We start from the raw sequence: 17,583 nt of genomic DNA on the forward strand, positions 1-17,583 counted from the left end.
AGCAGAGGCACTTGACAATGTAAGAGTGACTGTGAGGATTTAGCTTTCAAATTTGACAAAATTTTCTATACGTTTAGTGGCTCTGCACTCCTAAACAGTAAAGGTTCCAAAATGGTTCTTGGCTTGAAAATACATTTCTAGAAATACCTGAACATGTAAACATCCCATTTACAGAACTTGTACTTTAAAGAACCATCCAGTGAACCAATCTATGGTATCACTTGAAAAAAACACTTTTTGGCACCTTAATTTTTAAGAGTCTGGAGATAGTAGAGTAGTAAGAGTGCACATAAATAGACACAAAGAGTTTACACAGTTTGCTGAACTCCAAGAACTTCCACTCCTGAAAATGTGACACAGTGATGTCATGGTACAGTAGACCTGATCTTGCCTGGGTTTATGAGTGAAACTGTGATTCCACAGTGAGAGAGACATTTACAGGACCTTTACTCAGTTCCTAATTTGTTCTGTACCTTAGGGAAGAAAGTCATGTACTTGTTTGTCACTCACAGTAGACAAATTGTCAGTTTTTCTAATCTCTTTCACATCTGACTGTATGCCAGTTACCATACAAAAGGTTATCAGGGACATGGTGACATTTGACTTGTTAAAGGTTAAAAACACAAAAATACATTTTTATACTGGTTTAGAGTAAAACATTTCACTTCGAGGAACTATTCTTTTCCAGGAATTTACACCCAGCCCTTAAGCAGCCTGGTTTATTGTAGAATAAAAAGCTGTCATTAAATAAACTCATTTATTCCAAAATGTGGGAAAAAAAAGCAGCACTTAGAACAAAAACACAGGATCAAGTGATTTGAACTGTATGCCCATGTAACAGTACAGTCCTTAATTGAGTCACACAGGATCTGAAGAGTCCATCATGCACTGTTCTGATACATACATTTACATACATGAAAACAGCAGTATGATTATATCTCACAGCTAAACATAATAAAAAGCTATTAGAACACAGGTAAAACTTGACATGTCACTTTATACATCATGTTTGAAGGCATACATACAGTCCTGTGCAAAAGTCAGAGACCACCCTTTCATTTATTAAATTTCTAGTCAAAAAGGCGATTAAGCACACGTTATTATTTCGTCAGCTTCCAGAAATAAGCAGAAAACATGTATTTAAAGGAAAACACACAGAAGCCTCAACAATGAAATATAATATCCTTTTTTAGTATTTAGTGTGTACACTTTCTGCACTCTGCACTTTATTACAACTTCCATTCTTTTAGGGTCCATGTGTCAAACATGAGGCCTGCGGGCCTGACTGACAGTCCTATTTGGGCCGCAAAATGATTTGAATTTTCTGTTCTTAGTAGCCCGTTTCACCATGAGACGCACTACAGTCCCCAGCATGCATTGCAGCATAGTGTGCGTTCTGACCCCCTTCCCCCAACACCAATCTATGGGCCAGCAGTTACATAAAAAGAAAAGATGCCTGGTGTCTAGATCAAGCAAATGGGCAGTTTAAAAAAAAATACATGAAACAATTTAATTTTATAAAGTACATTAGAAATTCTGTTATAGAGGTCTTGGCCATTTTAGATGCATATGAGAAAGAAATGTTCAAGGTAGATTGGGTGAGTTTTAGTAGTTGCCTGTGTAAGTGTTAGTGTCTTTTTAAACAGAAACAATGGTTTTAGGATTGGAAGGATGGATGAATGGGCAAATTAAGTAGGGCGGCAGTAGGATGCACAAAAGTAAAGAGCAGACAAAAAGTAAGCAAATAAATAAACAAAAGAGTGACTCGCTCTTACACAGTATATTATATTATGTGCACTAAAAGTCTTATGCATGTAACATGTCTGACAATCTGAGTGCTTGTGAAAGCATCTCTATCTCCTGCCAAATAATGGTTGAAGACATTAGTTGCAGTTTGTCACTTCAGACATGAGAGGGCAGTAGAGTAAAAAGAGCCCTTAAAAATCATAATTCCTTTGGAAAGCAAAATGAAAATATTTATAACAGTGCAAAAAAGTCCTACACCTCTCTTTATCGTGAGGTCTGTGTCAATAAGAAAAAACTGGTCAGTTCTAGCTGACCTCTGGCACTAGGTGGTCTGGTGATGGCAGCGGGGGCTGGCTCATGATCACCTGGACCATGTAGTCTATAGGGATGCGTAGCTCCTCCAAAGTGCTCCTGTCGGCCAGTGGGCGGCCAGAGAAGAACCAGCGTTGGGCAGTAGTAGCCAGGCCCTCCTCCGCCTGTAGCCTGCGCTTCATGTGGCTCACGGAGTCAGTGCTATGTACGTCCAGATGCACATCCCGTCCTGTAGAAAGACGCAGGTGAAGCTGAACCTCCTGGCCTGTCTCAGCTGGGGCCTCTGAGAGGTCCGCGGTCTGTGGGAACTCAGGGTCACTGTTGGCTCGCTCCTCCGTCATGTTGACAGGTTGGGAGAGGCAGTAGACTGGCAGTTGGTAGCGATTGCCCAACTCATCATAGCACTCAGACAAGGTGCCTGACGAGGAAAGAATGACAGAGAGAGGTATCAAAATGTAATGACTAATATAAATATTTTTAGAGCTAAAAATTCTGAGTAAAGCAGTAATGTTGTCCGATATGAGTTAATATGAGCAAGAATGAGAGAGGCTCAAACAGTTAACGTTAAAACGTACTTTACTAAATGTTAAATATGATAATTTGTAATTGCCACATTTCTTTAATACACTCAAAATCTTGAATAATTCAAATTTTGTAGCATGGAGTTTTACGCTTTTTATGTTATCCATACATTTAAATTAGATGTGAAGACATTTTATATGTTTTTATCATTTTAACCATGATGGCACCCTCTATAACAGGGGAACCAACATTTTTAACTTGGGGCAGTCCAAGTGCAATGTTAAAACAATATATACAATATACAAATAAAAAAAGGTAGGTAGGTTTTAGAGTGTAAATATGAAGCAAATAAGGATTATGACCATTGATGGTAAAAATGTAGAAGTGGTGGACAGTGGTTTGCCTACTTGGATCAATTATTAACAACAAATGATCCAGCACTTAAGAAATACAAGGAAGAACAAGGATGCAGGAGCTTAAAGAGATTTTCAAATGTAATGACGTATCTATGAATGAAGATCAGAAATGTCCAGGCCGGTCTTCATGTATGAAAGCTGGACAATAAAAAGTGAGACAGGAAAAATATTAATGCTTTTGAACTTTTGGTGCTAGTGAAGAGTAACTTGGATGGCAAAGAAAACATAAAAATGGATCAATGACCAAATGAAGCCATTCCTCTTACTTGAAGCCATTATTTTGGACAACTCATTAGAGAAAGCAAGTTATGCTTGGAATGGCTGAAGGTAAAAGAGAAAGTGCATGGCCAGCAACACGATGGATGGATACAATCAGAAATAAAGCCTGAAGACCCAAACAAAAGACAGGATAAGCTCTATCTATACGGTCGCAAAGAATTCAGAATCACCTTGACAGCTCTTAATAAAAATAATTACATCTCATTGGGTGAGGTGATGGGTTAGAGTAACATTTTGGTGAGCTACATCTGCCAACTTTGTGCAGGTCTGCTCTATAAAGCCTAACATACAAACACAGACCCATTAAATGAGAAATGAACAAATAAGAGGTATCTGTTCCTTAGGATATAAAAAATCAGTAACTGGTTTAAAGGTAAAAGGTAAAAGCTTATATGCCACAAACATATCTTGATTGATCAATTACATCTGATATTTTCACTGTTTGATTTATGAAAATCAGTCTATTTCTTGCTGTAATTAAGACAAATGGTCTAACAAAAATGGAGTGCGTGAATATCTTGAGATCAAGTGTCTAAGTACACTGGTACTACTATAATTCTGGGAAGCCCATCCTCAGGAAGCTCCAGCACAGTTTGGTGATTTCTAATTCTAACACTCAAACACGTCTACTAAACCTGGTCATTATGAGCATTATGAGTATGAGCAGGGAAATCACCAAACTGTGCTGAAGTCTGACCCTCCATAACTAGTGTTGGATTCTCACGTTTTAACTGATGACAAATCCAAAAAGCTGATTACTGAAACTTCAACCAGTGTCACTTCACAGTTAACCGCAGTGCCTTTAACTGGCAATACCGAGAAAAGGGAAGAGCACAGTCAGACACGCTCAGCAGACATCTCACCATTCACTCTCCATTTCCCCCACTGAACTTTTAAAATGCCATGCATTTCTTTAAAAACTTTTCATATATAAAATTCTGGAATATCCCTTTAGAAAAACATTAAACCATCAGTGCTGTCGTTTCTGGGAAATCACAGGATGTGGGACGTCCACTAGATGGCAGTGCAGTATTTAAATGCAGTTATGTTTGTAGTCATAATCAATGATCATTGAAATGTTGTATTAATAGAAATGAGATATAAGACAGTGGGGTTCTTATTGAACACCTTTAGTTACTAATACTGCACTTCATTGCTAGATCTGTTCTCTATTGTTTCCTACTTTTCCTGCTTGTTTACTTTTAGTTTTACTCTCATTTTATTACGGTTTCATTATTAAGTTTCTTAGTGACATTGAGATTTGAAAAGGTGCTACATAAATAAACACTGTTATTATTGTTATTATTATTATTATCATTATTATTATTATTGTTGTTGTTGTTGTTGTTAAATGTACTGAGGCTGTCTTACTTTCAGATTTATATGTGGAAGGCCATCCATCTTTATTGTCAAAAAATCACTCATATAAGATGCAAGTTTCCAACACTCCAGAGTCTGTACATTAAATACCTACACATTCTATACAAAAATGTGGTAACCACAGAGTGGTGATGAAAATGTAGGCTGCTTAAGAGGAAAGTGCAGAGATGGTCAAGTTCCTCTTATGTGGGGAAGAACATTAATACTCAGACCCTTAGAAAAAGTCTCACTGTCGGGCTAGGCAAAATATAAGTTTAAAAACTTCTAAAAATTCTACCACGTCCTGTGTAAAAACAATTATTTTTATCTTCTTTTATCGATCTTGCAAGAGGGCAAAACCTTAGACAATTTATACCACTTCTACCACATCTAAATGTCTCTTTAGTGAAACCTCAAGGTATTTTAAATACTGATGACACCCATGATTTGCTGAGAAAAGCGTATCATGATGTGGTCATATGTACTTATAAGCATCCCATATTGCTTGATTAAACAGAATTTGACTTTATGTTTCAGACAATCAAAGACGATTCATACTGTGTTTTTTAGAGTAGAAAAATAATGAAATGATTTACACAGTGCCAACAGTGAATCCATAGGAAAAGCTATCCTGGCATTCAGAATCCAAGCCAGAAAAATTTAATTAAACCATGCATGCAACTAGGCAAGTCTGGCATTGTTCAGGATTCAATAAGGGAAGAGCAGAGCACCAGGAAATGCGGCGTTTTATTGTTTTTGTGGCACCGTAATGGTCAGATGGACCAATAGGTCCTGGATTAGCAAGAGGGAGTCAAAGCAACGCCTGTAAATCAGGGGCTCTAAGAGTCCCCTATAGATCAAACCCACTGTGGATACAGCATCTACACAATGTGGGAGTGTGTATGCTTGCTCCTGTTTGTCTGTGTGTGTGTGTGTGTGTGTGTGTGTGCGTGTGCATGTGTGTGTGTGTGTGTGTGCGTGTGTGTGTGTGTTTGTGTGTGTGTGTGTGTGTGTGTGTGTGTGTGATGGCTTTAACCACCCTCATACACATGGGGTCATACACATGTCCAATATGTTACCTATATGTATTAAGAATTTTCTGACTTTTTTCCTAAACCTGATCATGACCTAAACTCAGTAACTAAAAATAAATGTTTTGGCTCTTTTAGATTTAAAGAATGCATTATATAGCTTTAAAAAACGATCTGGTGTCGTAACTAGTAACATTTACTGACTTACAAGTAACATTTTGATGTATTTGTACTTTCCTGAGTATTTTCAAATCGTAATACTTTTACTTTTTACTTTTTTATTGGTGAGGAAGTGAATCTACTTTTTATAGGCTGATCTATCCCCTTCTGTTGAATTGTTTTTGGTCCTGACATTGTAGGTTACTTATGTTTTTTCTCCGTATTTCCTCTAGACACATCACTCTCAGTATGAAGACCTATCCAGTTATAAAAGAAACCAACAGCCTGTCCAGACTAACAGCTGCAGCAAGCTGGAACATGCAGACTACATCACAGTGTCCAGCCAAATATCTGTCAACTAGGTTCTTAGCTAAAGCAGCGCTTATCTAATGTGGCTAACTCATCTTGCTTGCTTGTGGAAATCATAATACATTTTCCTTCCATACAGTTGCACATTTCTGAGTAAAACATTGTTTTAAGGAGGGTCTCTGAGCTAGCTGAGCTTGATGGTAGCTGGGGGTTTTGGGAGAATAATTTAAACATGATGTTATTAGTTAGTACTATTTGTTTGACGTAATCAAAAATCAGAAGATGTCTTAGATTGAGGCAAACTTTTATGAAAGAGTAAAAGAAAACAAGGAAAACAAAAACTCTGTTTTATTTTTTAAATATTATATGATATGACAAATCATATAATATCATCAATATTACCAGGCACATGAATTAACAATCTTTATATCCTGGTCACACCACAACTTTATGTTTGTAGCAAGTGTCTATTTTAATCAGAATGCTGATTACATTACTACAGGAAATGATGGTGGATTTCTGCTGAAACATGCAGAACAGAAGCAAATGTAATCAATCCAAAATCAGAAAGGTCGGTGTGTGCTTCTCAAGGAGCTAAACAGAGAAAGGACAGAAGGAAAATGATACAGCTGCTCATTCATTATGCATATGTGTGTGTGAGAGAGGAGGACCTGGAGACAGCATGCAGGTTTAATGATCAAGCTCATCCTCAGAAACGCAGACAAGTCTTCCAAATATTAAGCATGCATGCAACACAAGCACTGTATTTACACTTGCCACTTATAGTGGTATGTGGTAGGGATGCAGGAATGGTATCAGAATCATATCAGTATTGGTAGAGATTTGTTTAAAAAAAAAATCAGAATTGGACAGATGTTTAGATTTCACTGATATTTCAAGCGGATATTTGATGATGTATTTGTTGCACTCCAGAAGAGCAGAGTGTTTAGGTGATGTGCATGTGCTAAATATCTGTTTTTTTTTTAATCATTTTACTGCATTTGTAACTCTGCAAAAATAAAACTTACATTTTTCTGTAATGCCAATTCAGGTAGTTGTTCTACGTGTCATAAATGTTTATGTCTGTATTGGCAGTAGCAGATGTTTACATGAATATACTGGATATCGGAATTTGGTGCAACCTGCAAGGCTCAGAGAAGTGCAGTGATTTCAGAATCAAATTAGCACTGGCCAGTAATTAAAAAAAGCTATCATGATCGGACTGATGACTAGATTTCAGCAATAATTCACTTACTAAAATTTTATGGAATTTATTGTACTCTGAGAAGAGCATGATGTTTAGACAACGCTGGGCTACCACATTAAAATGCATACATTTGTAACTCTCTACGATTAAATGTTACATTTCTCTGTAATGCTTATGTGTCTATACATGTGTCTGTCTCAGCATCAGCATTGGCATTGACAGATATGTACAAGAAAATAGTAGATAAAAATAGATATTGGCATCTGCCCAGCATTCCTATATGGGTGCATAGCTAAGAATCATGCATCTTCCTAACAGCTTTATTCCTTGTTACGTAAATCCTAAAATAAGTTTACAGCAGCCAATGGGAGACTGAAGTAAATGCTTGTCAGCTAAATTCACTCATCTCTAGTGCTATATCATGTGGCAATACTGACTTCTAGTTTTTGCAGATTTTAGCTTAGCTAATGTCAGTATATATATTTTTTTCTGGAGGCTTCAGATTGATTTAAAGAAAAAAAAAAAAGAACAGTTCAAAATACACAAAAGCAAAACCGACAGTAGGTCGAAGTTTACTTCCTGAAAATCAGATTTCCCTCCGATTAATGTTTACAATTCTGTAAAGTTCCCTTTGGTAATATTTTAAGAGAAGCAGAACGAAAGATTACAGTGAAATCAAAACAAGCAGTGTCAGCATAAAACGCAGAAAGCACTGGTTCATTAACTTTGTTAATGTAAACTTAAATAACATCAAATATTGTGATACTGTGCTATGCTTGGAAAACATTATGATATTGAAATTTATCAGTACTGCCCAGCACTATTAAGGGCTAATGTCTTCCAGCAGTTTGTCCTGCCTGTCCCGCCTCTCGGGGAGAGGAAAGGGAGAGAGTGTTCAGTTTCAGGGTAAAACAGCTAAATTTAGAAAACCGCTTTGCCAAAGCCCCAGTTCCCTTCTGATTGCTCTAAAACGACTCAGTGTGGAGCTTCCCTAAAAATCTGAATCTTTCTAGGGGAGCTTGTTTAACTCATTCTGAAAATCACCATGAAACGTCTATTTTTCCCTTCATCTGCCTTCAAGGAAGAGGGGTGAGAACGGCAGCAGGAGTGGAGCTGCGCTGATAAGACCCAACTAAACCTGGAGCACAGAAGCAGGAGATGCTTAATGCTAATTTGCTGTTTAAAATCCAGTTTACAGATGTCTTGATTAGGCCTTATGAACAGAACAGTGGAGAGTGACAGATCCCCTATCAGTCTCTGTGTGTGAGCAAGCCAGAAAGCGTGTTTATGCAAGGTGAGAGATTCTGCATCTGCAAAACAAACAAGCACTTTGTGCAGAGCACAGCTTTTGATGACAAAAAGAGTGTGATGCGTTGACAACAACAGAGAGATGCGTAGATAAGATAGTGATAAATTCTACCTGGTGTATTTCTGATAATAAAAAGAGACGCAAGAATGAGGGCTGCACAACATGAACAAAATATACTACTGTGATTATCATGATGAATATTGCATCTGCAATAGGATTTGCAATATGACAGAGCACATCTGAGCTTTTCATATTTATGTTGTGGTTACTGATACAGAATCCATAAATCCCTAGCATTCATGGATTCTGTACTATTCATTAAACACAAACCCACTAACATTAAAATAAATGTAAATATACATTAAAGTCCCAGAGAACCTAAATCTGTGTTTTCTTTCTAGGTATGTTATTGTGGGCAAACAATATACATGGACAAAATATGTCCTGTGAATGACTTTTGAATGTTTAATAACTGGCTTATTTATTTTGCCAATATCCTCCTCTCTTGATGTGAACTGGGCAGTCCTAATCTTGGGAAGTGCTCACGTAAGCAGTATCCTCACCAGTGGCATACGCAGAAATGCATTTTGGGTAGGCCTGTGAAATAGTAGGTAAGTCACTTTGACTTAGATACAACTTCGAAATGCGCTATGTCCCACACTGTCATTCCATCAGGCTGTAGCCTTTCTTAATAGGTGTGCAGTCATCACCAAAATACTGGATTTGCATAAACATAACCAGCATTGTAGCACCCTTTACTAAAAAGAATATTCTATGCATCCACTTGCCACAGTCATGTTTGCCCAATGAACATGATAAAACTAACATTAAGGCAAAGTCAGACAAAAGCAGGGAAAAACAACAGAGCAAACCCTAACGTAATCATCCTAGGCTAAAGCATAATGCCAAAGCGGGCAGACCAAAAAGTGACATGACTCAGACGTAATCAAAGGCAAAAATATATTGCCATGGCAGGCTCCATTCATGTCTTACCTTTGATTACCTGAAGCAACATTAGATTTCAACTTTTATAGAAAAACTAACAATGACAGAAAATATTTTTTCCAGCTTTAGATGGGAAGAAAATGACATACTTCGAACAGAATGGAACAGAATCTCACTTTTAAACACATTCGCATGCCGATAGCGAACTGGCTTGAGGCAATGGCAGGTAAAAATGGTGGCTCTACAGTGAGTGGAGGGTTGAGAAAATAAGGTGGAGCTTGGCAGAGAGCATACTAATTTGCTTGGCTATATAATATAGTGACAACATTCACAGAAAACAAATCAATTTGCATCCTAAAAAATTCAGCTTAATAAATACTGTCTCCCCATTAGTTTCTCAATCTGGGATCAATCTGGGTAGGCCTACCAATCACAAAGCTGATGTGGTTTGTCCCGCCGGCACAGCTTAAACAAAACTGTGTTCCCCAGCCCTCTCCTTCTGTATGTCACAGAAACTTACCATGAGACATTTAACTTAGGAAGCATAACTAGGCTCGCGAGAAAGTGCATTCTTCTGCTTGTTCTTTTTCCATGGATGTTTCAATAAATTTTAGCATCAAACAGACATTTTTAACATTGTACACTTTGTCCCCTGAGGTGATTTGTCAGGACACTTACAGAAGACTTGTTGATGCAGTATGTTATTTGTAGTTAGTCCAATTCTTGAGCTAATCAATACTTCATTAAGTTATAATTCATCAGGTTCAGTTTTTAAATGTGCAGTTGTTGGATAATGCATTCACTGAAGTGGATCAAGAAGAAGTTGAGCCAAACCATCCAATCAGATATCAGCAAGAATTCTTGTTATTTCACATTACATATATACTGCCCACATAAATAGTTTTAAACATTGTTCTCAGGTAACTGAAGATGTATGTATGGTATCCTTTGAGATATCACATTAAAGAAATCAATATTGCAAAAAAGACTGAAAAGTGAAAGTGATACATTGTGCAAACACACATCGACGTCACAGACACCAAAAGTAGGATTCGTGCCGGAGTACCATGAGGGAGAGTGATGCTGGCTCCATCGAGGATGGCCTGAGCCAGCTCATGTTCCTCACTCTCAAAAGCATGTGCCGCTGCTTTGAGCGCGTCCCAAATCTCTTTCCGGCCCTCAAAGGCAGGAGCCGTGTCCCAGAACTCGTCCCTCTTACTGCACAGCTGCTCTTCCGTCATCGGGTAGTCACTCTTCCATTTAGGTTTTTCCCTCCGCAGAGGTTGGTTCCTCCCCAAGGCCACTGCAGGACAGAGGCAGAAATGACACAGTGTGAACTAAATAACATAGCAGTGAGAATGCGCAGTACACTTCCACATGTAAGAAAATCAGAACTAATATCAGGTTGTGTCAGTGTCCCACGTCCCATATATATTTATATTTATTATACATCTTGTATCTACACTCCATCTAAGCTCCACTTACCCTATAGGTGTACTTTGTAGTTCTACAATCACAAACTGTAGTCCATCTATTCTCCTTTGTTAGCACCCTTTCATTCTGTTCTTTAATGGTCAGGACCCCCACAGGACCACCACAGAGCATTTATTATTTGGGTGGCGTATTAGTATGTGCTGCGCTGGTACAAGTGGATCATACACAGCAGTGCCGCTGAAGTTTTTAAACACGTCAGTGTCACTGCTGGTCTGAGAATAGTCCACCAAACAAAAATATCCAGCCAACAGTGTCCTCTGGGCAGTGTCCTCTGACCACTGATTAAGAAATACAGGATGACCAACACAAACTGTGCAACAACAGATCTATCTGACTTTACATGTACAAGATGGTACAGAATGATTCACCACCCAAATACTAAATGCTCTGTGGTGGTCCTGTGGGGTTGAAGAACAGGGTAAAAGGGGGCTAACAAAGTACGCAGAGAAACAAATGAACTACAGTCTGTAACAGTAGAACTACAAAGTGCACCTATATGGTAAGCAAACGCTGGTAAAATGGACAATAAAATTATTTATAAAAGTAGGTGTTCCTAATAAAGTGCTCTGTGATATGTATGTATATATAGTCTAAACTTTTAATTAGTACTGTACATTTACTCTGGCAGATCAAATTATATTTCAGAGGTCAGTTCAGAGATGCAGAGAGCACTGTAAAAATTCTATGTACACTAGTGATGCTCAGAAATGAAAATTCTTGCCTGAAAAAACTGAAATTCAGGCCACACTTGGCCCAAAACTGAAACTGAAGACCAGAAAAAAACAATAAAAGGAAAAAAGTTTACATAAAATTAACTTACTACATTTTTTTACATTATGTAGGAAACAGTATATCATAAAATACAATGTCCTTGATAACAGACAATAGCTGGTCATTCTACACAATGAATTCTAGTACTTTTTAGCTACTTTCCACTTCGGCATTGTTTTTTGTAAATGTTTTCAGTTGCTTCAAAAAACTGGCTACAGATGTCAGCAGTGTGCTAGCAGTGACTTTCCTCTCTTGTTGTTTTGCTGTGTTCTGCATATTGAACGTGTCATGTTTTCAAGTGGTATCGAACCTGTAGTGGAGAAGTTCTTGGGTGCTGTATACCCTTTCGATACTTAGAATGAACAGCAGAACAGTCCCTTGTGGAAAGCGCAAAATAGTTCCACACAGCTGACATTTTCACTGTTGGTCTGCTGCTGCTCAAACAGTTTGGAACGTATCTGAACTGACTACAGTTCTAGTTAATATTTCCAATTTCCAGTGCTACTGAAATTATTTAAAGTCTTAGATCGTTCAGAGAAAAATTTCAGAAGCCAACATTTTGGTGCACCCCTACTGTACACAAGTACACATATAAGTCATGTAAGGACTATTCATATTATGCATTAAAGGACAACAGGAATAAAAAGAACCATGTCTGCATGTATTCCAAAGGAGATGTAATACATAAATGAGTATCGGATTGCCTACCAGTGCACTTTGAAGCCATAATCATAAAACAGTGAATACAGATATACTGCCTACATGAATTATTCACTGTTGGAGCTCTGAAACCCTGAAAGGAGACAATAACTGCACTGAGCTTAATATCTAAGTGATGCTTGACTCTGTACAAACAAGCAAATGGAGAAACCACTTGCTTCATCTCAAGATTCAAGATTTAAGATTTAGGATTGGTTTATTGTCAAGTGTATTCAGAATCCAGGGCATGCTTGAATCCAGGGCAAAAATATAATGAACTACTACAGCAGCATTCTCCTATACATAAAAAAGTATAAATAGAAGTACACAGGGTCAATAGAGGAGAGGTTATTACACATACAAGAATGACATTGCACATACTATAGAAGAACACCAGATAACAAGTAACAATAAACGAAAAGGTGCCCACAGTACAAGTGACTGGCAGTCAGAAATGAGGTAGATGGCAGTAATAATATTGAACTCTGAATATACAGTGTAGGAAGGTGTGGTACTATGTGCAGAAATAACACAATGTAAGAGACAACATGTTGGGTAATAAGGTATACAGTAAACTGTTGAATAGTACACTGTAATGCTGAAATACATACAATTCACCAGAATATGGTTCAATATATACATTATGTGATATATACAATTTACTAGCTAGACTTCTCTACAAAATGTACTAGTGCAGTGGAAAAAGGTGCAAGATGCAAAATATACAATATAAATATAAAAGGAAGATCTGTCAAGGCAACTGAAGGGATTTTAAAAGGTGCTCATTGTGTTTACTAGCAAGAGTTAACCCCTTAAATAGCCAAGACCCACCAGCAGGCCCAAAGGTTTTTTTACACACCTACATAACCTAAGAACTGTTCAGCCAGATTGCAAGTCTCTGTAGTTACTAAATATTAAGGCTTAGTGTGTAATAGGCCTGGGATTTAAGGGGCTAGTCTGCTGTTTGTGAAGACAAGAATATTATATTAGTGATACTGGTGAAGTACATAAATTATCAGGCCTTTCTAGCAGTCAGAACTCAAAGCCACACATGAAGTGCTGACTGCTGCTATCCAATGCCAGTAAAAACAACACACAGTAGCTCTACAGGGTTCATAGGCACATTATGAGATAAAACAGGCAACTTGTAACTGCAACCCTGAGTTATTACAAGATAAAAAGCCTGCTGCTGGAGAGTTTACGTAGTAGCTTAAGTAAATCAACATATGCCTGTCAATTTGACATTTAAAAAGAAGAGTCTAAATATGGTTTATTCTATTCTGCAAAACAGTGCTTGATATGTGCTCTATTACACACATTCTTATTGGCACACACAGCTGGCCAACAGACAAGCCATAGGCCCAAGGGAGATTACACACTATTTAAGAAACATACTAGGCCTGTCACGATGATTCAATTGCAGCTGACGATTGGTTCCACCATAAAACCGTGATTAACAATTTAATTGTCATTTTGCATGCAAATATTAAAGTACATGCATAAAGTGGACAAATTGGCTGATCAGCTATCTTGATTTTTATACTAGGTAACATATAATTAGAACTCTGTAGAATCACATTAAATATCAGAAGTCAAATCTTGACCTCAAAATCGAAACCCACATTGAACCTGAAACTATTGTGTGCACAAATAAACAGATATTAAACCATGGCGACAGGGTTTATTAACAACAATGAAGAAACTACAGTCAGAGCTGTATTCTAAATATTTTACTGTACCTTACACAAATGCTCATCTACCTATTGTGGTTATTGCTCCTACACAAACAACCACATGAATTAAGAATCAGTGGAACGGCAATAAGCTTGTTCTGTGTAGATTTACATTTAACTGAGATTCAGTACTGCTACTGGACACCTTCTGCAGACTAGTTTACGTTTTTCATTAAACAAAACAGCTGTCACCATAAGAACTCTTCTCTTGCGATGCTAATCTCTTTGCACATGCACACATGGTACAAAGCATGAAGCAAGATCCAAAAGGCTCTTTTTAATTGGCACTGGGGATCAGAAGTCTTTTCTTATTCATGTAAATGTTCCAATGGTGTCTGGTGGCCTGGAGCAAAATGAACTACCATAAGAAGACAACGTAGATTTGATTTACTTGATGTAAAGTAGGCCTACATCTACATTGGTTTGACCTGTATAAAACAGTAAAATAGTGGTGAGAATCTCTAGGTATCTCACGACTTGATTTGATTTTAATTCAAGGAGCCTGCATTTTTATTTGATCTTCTTGTTATTTGTGTGTCTTACTGTATACAGTATAGCTCATAGTGTTTGTTTTTCCATAGAAATATGGAGTACTACTCCTGCATTTTTTTCTCTTCCAAGTTGAGCTGTGCCAACATATCCTGCTTTATAATGTTTCTCAGTGCACAAGAGTTTATTTTAAACAACAGTCATGATGTTTTGTGAATTGATTGACGCACAGGAAATATATGTCCATATATGTTTAACAAATATGTAAAAATGACACTAGCACATGTGTTTAATCTACATATTTGCATATACTTAAATATATTGCCATATAAATGCATACAATGCCATGTATTTAAATACAGTTCAATATATGTAGCACATATATTTAAAAAAATACACATATTGCATATATTGCATATATATTGCCCATGTATTTTTAATATGGGAAAATATATGCACATATAGTTTTCATCCATATGGGAGAATCTTTAAAGACTGTGATGCATTATTTCTCTCTCCTCTGTAAAACACTATAAACACAGTTGTTGTCAAAAAAAGTAGTTAATTTTATGGCAACGATTGAGTTATTGACTTATTTTTAATTGCTGGTGTGAATCTGATTTATATTTGAATCTAATATATTCAAAGCTCTGTACAAAAAACATATTTTTTCAATGAGACACCACTGATGCTACATAGAAGCTTCAGCTTCTCAGTCCCAAAGTAGGGCTGTAGACCTCAGTATGACATCATTGATAAAACTTCACCTAAATATTTTTTCTACGGCGGTTTTATTAACAATTCACATGTGATAAACATGCTGCAGTAGAACTCCTAGTGAAAAGAGACTGGAAACTTTCTCATGCAAACTCCACTAACGGTTTCAACGACAGCAACCCCGAAGCTGAACCGGTGATACACACACAAGTAGGGAAGCAGATCAGAGGCTTCCTCCTCACAGAGAAGTTCACCATCACACTGAATCTATCAGAATGAAATGATAATGAATGATATGTCGTATAACGTTAGGCTATCCAGAGTCTGAGACACACTGAACTCGAGTGAAACGCAGGCGAACAGACAGAGAAACGTAAGAAAGAGCGGGTCCCGTACCTCCGGTTCCGTCCGAGATTCCGTTCAGACTGGTCGCAGAGTCATGGTGGCTGCCCACACAGCCTCCCATGGAGAAGAGCACAACTCTTTCGCTTTCTGTTCTTCTCTCCCCGTCCACCCTCCCTCCTTGCCTCCCTTCACAACAAACTGACACACACGCAGTACGAGCAGCAGCTGGAAGGGGGGCGGTTATGGTTCCACTAGGGTATTACAATATCTTACGTACCAGATTTTATTAACGAGCACATTTTCTTAAATCTTGGGTTTTAGTTACGAAATATTATCTCTATAAAACAATGACATATAAATAACAGAAATTAACGTTTTCGCTTGTTCTTACATTTCAGATACGAGTTTACCACTGTGCATCTTCTTCATAGTTTGTTTCCCTCTTTAGAGAGACTTTCAACGGTGCTGTGTTTGCTTGATGTCTCCAGTAGAGGCCGCTGTTTGCTTAATAATTTCCACTCGTGCAGTTGCAGTTCTCTAAGTGACCACTTGGTGTCACTGTGCCAAAAGTTTTAATCCCATTGGTTTGTACCAACAGTCAGAAAGGCTTGTTGCACACGCACGATGTTTAGCCACTGTTTCTGATGAGTTCGTCTTCCCCGTTCGCTGAAAGGAGGAAACCGCAACAAGTGACAGATATTCCAGCAGCGCAATGCAAGATGCCACACAGTTCATTAAGTGAAATTCATACCAGATTTAAAACCCATTGAGATCTCGTGGAGCCATGCTGGGACGTGTGGAGAAGAAAAATCCAACCGCTGTGAACAGCCTGTGGACAACAATGTAGAATGTGTGGGAAGCAGTTTCTTTCAATCTTTTTAAACTTTAGGAAAGTATGTCAAACAGTGTGAGATTGTCTTCAAGACTAAATGACTTATAAAATGCTGATAAACACTATTGTTAAAAAGAGTTGCTCAAACATTGTCTTTCATAATCATCGCTGACACACCAAAAATTAAAGGCAAAATAGGAAATGCACACTAACTATCAGCATTCTGTAGGTCCTCTAGTCTTGAAGACGACCTCACACCACTTTGTCATAGGTTTTTCAGATTATTAAAAAGGACTGCTTCCCACACATTCTTCACTGTTGTCCACAGAGTTTTGGATTTATCTTCTCTACATATTTCCCAACATAGCCCCACAAGATCTCAATGGGCTTTAAATCATGCTTGAATTTCACTTAATAATTTGCATAGCATTTTTCAGTGTCTTGTTGGAAAATTAATAAAATTAGAATACAATTGTGTCATTTGTTGCGTCATGCATACATTTTATATGAAATCACAGGGTCCTTGCTATTGTTCTTTTAAATGTGTCATAAAAAGCATTATCTTTTATATTATGCTCAAGATGGGATTGCATTGAGAAATTTATTTTCATCTGCTCTTCATACTGATTAATCCTTGTATATTCTCACTTTATGTCTATTAGCAGCCTCATCAGTGAACAGCTGAGTGAATGGAGTCTTGGGGTGGATTGTGTTGCAGAGGCAGCAGACCAAAAGCTGGGATGAAGTCATCATGGTGATCTCACCACTTGCAGAATGTGAAAGAAAATCTCAATTGACTGAACTAGACCTTGGTCTGATTCGCAACACCTGTTGTATCTTTCTATACAGATTATATGCATGTGTGTGGTTGGGGGGGTTCATGCTTCCTTGCTTAATTGCGTGTGTGTA

General features: G+C 37.7%; 1 protein-coding gene across 1 annotated transcript; it reads right to left on the bottom strand.

Annotated features, from left to right (window-relative positions):
* Nucleotides 1-915: 915 nt before the first annotated feature.
* Nucleotides 916-16,023, bottom strand: LOC118807127 (ubiquitin domain-containing protein 2-like). The gene is made up of 3 exons (XM_036568976.1): nt 15,894-16,023; nt 10,661-10,897; nt 916-2,476 (listed from the first exon to the last, which is right to left on the bottom strand). Exons 1-3 carry the CDS (start codon nt 15,961-15,963, stop codon nt 2,052-2,054), a joined length of 732 nt encoding a protein of 243 aa, XP_036424869.1. The 5' UTR covers nt 15,964-16,023; the 3' UTR covers nt 916-2,051.
* Between the last annotated feature and the right edge of the window lie 1,560 nt (nt 16,024-17,583).

Source organism: Colossoma macropomum, unplaced genomic scaffold (assembly GCF_904425465.1).
Source record: "Colossoma macropomum unplaced genomic scaffold, Colossoma_macropomum, whole genome shotgun sequence".
Taxonomy (NCBI): domain Eukaryota; kingdom Metazoa; phylum Chordata; class Actinopteri; order Characiformes; family Serrasalmidae; genus Colossoma; species Colossoma macropomum.